Genomic DNA, 6,114 nt, shown 5'->3' with positions numbered 1-6,114 from the left:
TTTAGATTAAAAATATGCTAAAAGATACAGGTGTGGTTGTCATCCCCTTTATTTATAGCTATAGGATGACCTAAAAACCCTAAAAGGCTAAAAGAAAACCCATTTAGTAAAGGCCTATGAAGACTACTTTGCCATTTTAAGCTTATGGCATCATTACAACCCAAATAAAGCTAGAAATTGAGCCTAAATTTAGCCTACTACATAAACATGAGACTTACGTGGCCACTTAAGTCCATCCAAGGCTTGAATTAGGTTGACTAAGCCGAATGACTTGCTCTTAGTTAAACCTTTTTCAATTATAACTTTGGCCTTCACATCTTTAATTAGCACATTAAGTGCTTCCTTCATCTTCTTAGCCTTAGTCCTTTTAATTGGGCCTCCATTGATGCATAATGCATCATCAACAACATCTAGAGTGGGTTGAGCTTGATCTATATTAGCTTGGTGAACAACTTGTTCACTTGGTTTGACTCCAACACTAGTGCAAAATGAAAAATTGAAAAATCTAGATATCCTAAAATGTTAGCATAAAACTTCCCATTTTGCAAAATAAATTGAAAAATCCAGATATCATCACAATATAGAACGATCTTTCCAATACAGGCATTCAAGATATGGTTCATTAATCTAATAAAAATATTAGTTAACTCAAATGGCATACCTAACCAATCACACAAGTTGTTATTAGTCTTCAAAGCAATTTTCCATTCATCTCCCTCATGCATGTGAATTGATGATAACTAGATTTCAAGTAAATTTTATGAGACAATGCAAAAAATCATGCATATCATCTAATCTAAACTTTTTTATAAAAAAAAAGGGAAGATGCCACAACTCTTTTCTTATCAACTCTTCATTTTGCCTTTGAAGCTCTTTTGTATCCTTGGAATTGTTCTTGTAAGCTAGCCAATGAGAGTCGTTGCTTCTTAAATAAAATTAATTTGGTGTCCCTCATGAAGTATATCAAAATTATATAAAAAGATTAAATAACACTAGGCAAAGAAGGGTTAAGATTGTTAATGTTAAAATAAGACTCTTTGTATAAAAGTACAATCATCGACTGTTGAGAATAAAAAGCTCTCTTAACCTCTTTTTCTTTTACATAAATGCTCCCTTTTTTCTCTCTAGCTCTTTAAAAAAAATTTCTTTTCAATCTTTTTTCTCCTCTTCTCATCCTCCCTTTTTCTTTTTTCACTCTTTTTCTTTTCTAGTTTTGTCATTCTTTTTTCCATTCACAATCTTTTTTCTCTCACATTCGTTGTTTTAATATGATCTGACCAAGGAGGGGATACAAGCTTACAAGACAAAGCCAAGGAGGAAGAGGCATTGAAGGGAATGGAAGGACCCATGACAAGATCCAAGACTAAGAGAATGAAGCAAGCTTTGGAAGGCTTAATAATGGAGCTCAAGGAAAAGGAGGATCAATGCACAATGGAGGCAACAACTAAATGGATCACATTCCTTCAACTTGAAAGTGAAATTGAGCCAACATGAAGACAAAACTTGAAGGCCCAAATCTACATGATCCAAGATGCATTCAAGGGCTACAAGTGTCCAATTTTCGTAAGTATTTTTGGGAAAATTTTCTGAAGTGATTTTTGATATCTTTTGGTGGGTTTTTAATGTTTTTTGGGAGTTCCTAAGCTAGTATTAGGGAATTGTGGGAAATAAATGTCATGCATGCATGCATGCATGATAATGGTGCATAATTAGTGCCTAGTGGGTCTTAGTGGATATTAAAAGCTTAGTGGGAAGTGTGGTAGAGGTTAATGTTTCAACCTCCACTAAGTCTATATATAGGAGAACTCTTGTATGGCTAAGGCATGTTGAGTTTGAATGAAATTAGAGTTTTCTCTATTGTGAGAGCTTCCTTTGGTTCTTAGGCAAAGAACTAATCTTGATCTTATCAAGGCAACTTGTGGCGATCAAAACCCCCATGACTTATCACTCACCTTCTCATCTTTCTTGAGTGTGGCGTCAATATCCTTCCCTACATCTGAATATCAAGGCGATCCGTTCCAAGGTGCTTATCATTTGGTATCAGAGCCTTGGCTCCTTGATTTTCAGGTTTGCATTTTGTTCTTGTTCATTTTTCGTTCTTGTTCATCTTTGTTGATCTCTCATCCTTAGTATTCCATTGGTGTTTTCATTCTCCATCTCTTTTTATCGCTTCTCTATTTGGGTCCTAAACTCAAAAAAAAAGGTGTTACTAGAGTCATTGTGTTTTGAGCTGAAAAAATAAAAAAAAAAGGAAAATTCAAAAAAAAAATCTGGGCAGAATCAAAAACAAAAAAAAGGATTTGTGAAGTAAAAGGACCCAATATTCCTCTCATTGCTCTTGATCGTTGCTAAATTTCTTGTTCTATCCATTTATTTCTCTTGTTATACTCATATTTTCTTGTTGGTTTCTTGCTCATTTGATCGTCTACTTGTTGTCTTGAGAAAAATCATTGATAAGGTTCTTTTCTTAAGAGCGTATAAAGGAAGCTGAGTGGATAAATTTGAGTGCAACCACGTGAGGTGAGTGGTGAGGTCTTTCTAACATTTCTTTTGTAATTTTCCTTGTCATCTTTTTTGTTGCAAGCATGAATGAGGAAAATTCCCCTAGGCAAGATCCTAATAGGCTTCAAATGGAGGCACTTACTCAACACTTTGAGAGGATGCTTCAAAGACAACTTGAAGGCTTACATGAAAGGATGGACCGACTTGAAGGAGGAAGAGTTTCTAACCATGGGGGCAATTCTAATCATGAAGAATCTCATCAAGAAAGTGACCTATTCTATGGTTCTCCAAGAGAAAGAAGGAGGCGTGAAGGGGGAAGAAGACATGAAAGAGGAGGTAGAGACTATCGACATGAAGATGATCTAAGAGGTGTGAAAGTCAAGGTACCTTCCTTCCAAGGGAGGAATGACCCCGACACATATCTTGAGTGGGAAATGAAAATAGAGCAAATCTTCTCATGCCACAATTACAATGATGCAAAGAAAGTGAAGGTGGCTGCCCTTGAGTTCACTGATTATGCTTTAATTTGGTGGGATCAAATGCAAAAGGAGAGAAGAAGGTATGGAGAGCATCCTATCAACACTTGGGATGAAATGAAGACTTTGATGAGAAGGAGATTTGTGCCTTCCCACTACCACAGGGAATTGCACAACAAATTGCAAAGACTCATCCAAGGGAGTAGGAGTGTGGATGAGTATTACAAGGAGATGGAGGTGGCTTTGATTAGAGCCAATATTGTGGAGGATAGGGAAGCAACCATGGCTCGGTTTCTCCATGGCCTAAACCGAGATATTGGAGACATTGTGGAGTTACAACATTATGTGGAGCTTGAAGACTTAGTTCATCAAGCAATGAAAGTGGAGCAACAATTAAAGAGAAAGGGCATTATGAAGAAACCATCTTCTTCAAACTACTCTTCAAGTTGGAAGGACAAGCCAAAGAAGGAGGGTTCTTCTTCTAATTCAAAGGAGGTAACAAGCACTAAGAAGCCTTTTCCTACTACTTCTTCTTCTACTTCTAAGAGCAGGGATATCAAGTGCTTTAAGTGTTTGGGAAAAGGACATATTGCATCCGAATGCCCGAATAAGAAGACTATGGTGGTTAGGGATAATGGGAGTATCTCTAGTGAAGAAATTTCTTCTCATTCCTCTTCTTCAAGCGATGAGGAACATGATGGAGCAGCCTATGCGCAAGATGGCGATCTCTTGGTGGTTAGGAGGTTATTGGGAAGTCAAGCCAAGGAGCATGAGGAGGACCAAAGAGAAAATATTTTTCATACCCGTTGCCTTATTCAAGGTAAAACATGCTCTATGATCATTGATGGTGGGAGTTGCACCAATGTGGCAAGCACTAGGTTGGTTACCAAACTCAACCTCAAGACTACACCGCATGCAAGACCATATAAACTCCAATGGCTAAGTAATAGTGGTGAATTGGTGGTGAATCAACAAGTGCTGATTAATTTCTCCATTGGCAAATATGAAGATCAAGTTCTATGTGATATTGTACCTATGGAGGCAAGCCACATTCTTCTTGGAAGACCTTGGCAGTTTGATAGGCGAGCTCACCATGATGGATTCTCCAACAAGTTCTCATTTCTTCACAATTCCCGCAAAGTCACACTTGTACCATTATCACCTAGGGAGGTTTGTGCGGATCAAATAAAAATGAGAGAGAAAAGAGAAAAAGAAGAGCGAGAGCTTAAGAAAGAGAAAGAGTGTGTGAAAAAGAAAATACTTGATTTTGAGGACAAAATTCAAAAAAAAGAGAGAATGAGGAAAAGAAAAGAGAGAATGAGGAAAAGAAAGAGAGAAGAATAGAAAATTTGTTTGCAAGAGGAAGTGAGGTGAAGAGAGCTTATTTGACAAGGCAGCCTATATTTCTTCTTTTGTGCAAGGAAACTTGCTTGGAAACTAATACTAACTCTTTGCCTAGTGATGTTGTTGCTATTTTGCAGGATTTTGAGGATGTGTTTCCCAAGGAAGTACCTCACGGTTTGCCACCAATAAGGGGAATAGAACACCAAATGGACCTTATTCCTGGTGCTTCTCTACCCAATAGGCCAGCCTATAGGAGCAACCCTCAAGAAACAAAGGAGATACAAAATCAAGTGGAGGAGTTATTGCAAAAAGGATGGGTTAGAGAGAGCTTAAGTCCATGTGCTGTACCCGTAATTTTGGTGCCTAAAAAGGATGGATCATGGAGGATGTGCACGGACTGTAGAGCAATCAACAACATCACAATTCGGTATAGACATCCTATCCCTAGACTTGATGATTTACTTGATGAATTGCATGGTGCTTGCTTCTTTTCTAAAATTGATTTGAAAAGTGGGTACCATCAAATTAGGATAAGGGAAGGGGATGAATGGAAAACTGCTTTCAAAACTAAATATGGATTGTATGAATGGTTGGTAATGCCTTTTGGGTTAACTAATGCACCAAGCACTTTTATGAGGCTTATGAACCATGTTTTACGAGAATTTCTAGGAAAATTTGTGGTAGTATACTTTGATGATATTTTGGTATATTCCAAGAGTTTGGTTGAGCATGTAGCACATCTCAAATCTGTCTTGCATGTCCTTAGAAAGGAGAAACTATATGCTAACTTAGAAAAGTGTTCTTTTTGCACTGATCATGTGGTTTTTCTTGGATTTGTCATAAGTTCTAAAGGAGTGCAGGTTGATGAAGAGAAGGTTAAGGCCATTAGAGATTGGCCAACCCCTAAAACTGTGAGTGAGGTTAGGAGCTTCCATGGGTTGGCAAGTTTTTATAGGAGGTTTGTGAAGGATTTTAGCACATTGGCAGCACCCCTAAATGAAATTGTCAAGAAAAATATGGGTTTTAAGTGGGGGGAGAATCAAGAAAATGCATTTCAAGCACTTAAGGACAAACTCACACATGCACCCATTCTTGCTTTGCCTGATTTTTCCAAATCATTTGAAATTGAATGTGATGCATCTCATGTGGGTATTGGGGTTGTTTTACTTCAAGATGGACATCCCATTGCATATTTTAGTGAGAAGTTAGGTGGCACCACTCTCAACTATTCCACTTATGATATAGAATTGTATGCACTTGTTAGAGCTTTGCAAACATGGCAACATTATCTTTTGCCTAAAGAATTTGTCATTCATAGTGATCATGAATCTTTGAAGTATTTGAAAGGGCAGGGGAAGCTCAACAAAAGGCATGCCAAATGGGTTGAATTTCTTGAACAATTTCCGTATGTGATTAAGCATAAGCAAGGAAAGGTAAATGTTGTAGCAGATGCACTTTCACGAAGGTATAATTTGCTTGTTACACTTGAAACTAAATTGCTTGGCTTTGAACATATCAAGGAGTTGTATGTGCATGATAATGAATTTTCCCAATTATATGTTGCGTGTCACAAAATGGGTTTGTAAAATAATTACTTGAAATCACAAAATGGGTTTGTTAGGCATGATAATTATTGGCCACACATTGTTTAAGAATGGTGCAATAGGTATCTTAATTGGAGAAAGAAGTTACCTTCTTTTTTTTATAACTCCTCCTTTTAAAAATAAATGTCTTGTTATTAAAACATAAAAATGCCTTTATGATGAAGCTAACTCCACCACCAATCCGAGAA

General features: G+C 37.2%; 1 protein-coding gene across 1 annotated transcript; it reads left to right on the top strand.

Moving 5' to 3' along the window:
• The first annotated feature begins 2,585 nt into the window (after positions 1-2,585).
• LOC141847608 (uncharacterized) lies at positions 2,586-5,908 on the top strand. Its single transcript, XM_074735662.1, has 4 exons — positions 2,586-4,148; positions 4,400-4,983; positions 5,146-5,233; positions 5,660-5,908. Exons 1-4 carry the CDS (start codon positions 2,586-2,588, stop codon positions 5,906-5,908), a joined length of 2,484 nt encoding a protein of 827 aa, XP_074591763.1.
• The last annotated feature ends 206 nt before the right edge of the window (positions 5,909-6,114 follow it).

Source organism: Curcuma longa, chromosome 16, assembly GCF_044706935.1.
Source record: "Curcuma longa cultivar G26 ecotype Majalengka, Jawa Barat chromosome 16, ITB_CL_G26_1.1, whole genome shotgun sequence".
NCBI classification, from domain to species: domain Eukaryota; kingdom Viridiplantae; phylum Streptophyta; class Magnoliopsida; order Zingiberales; family Zingiberaceae; genus Curcuma; species Curcuma longa.
This window is presented reverse-complemented; position numbering and strand designations above follow the sequence as displayed.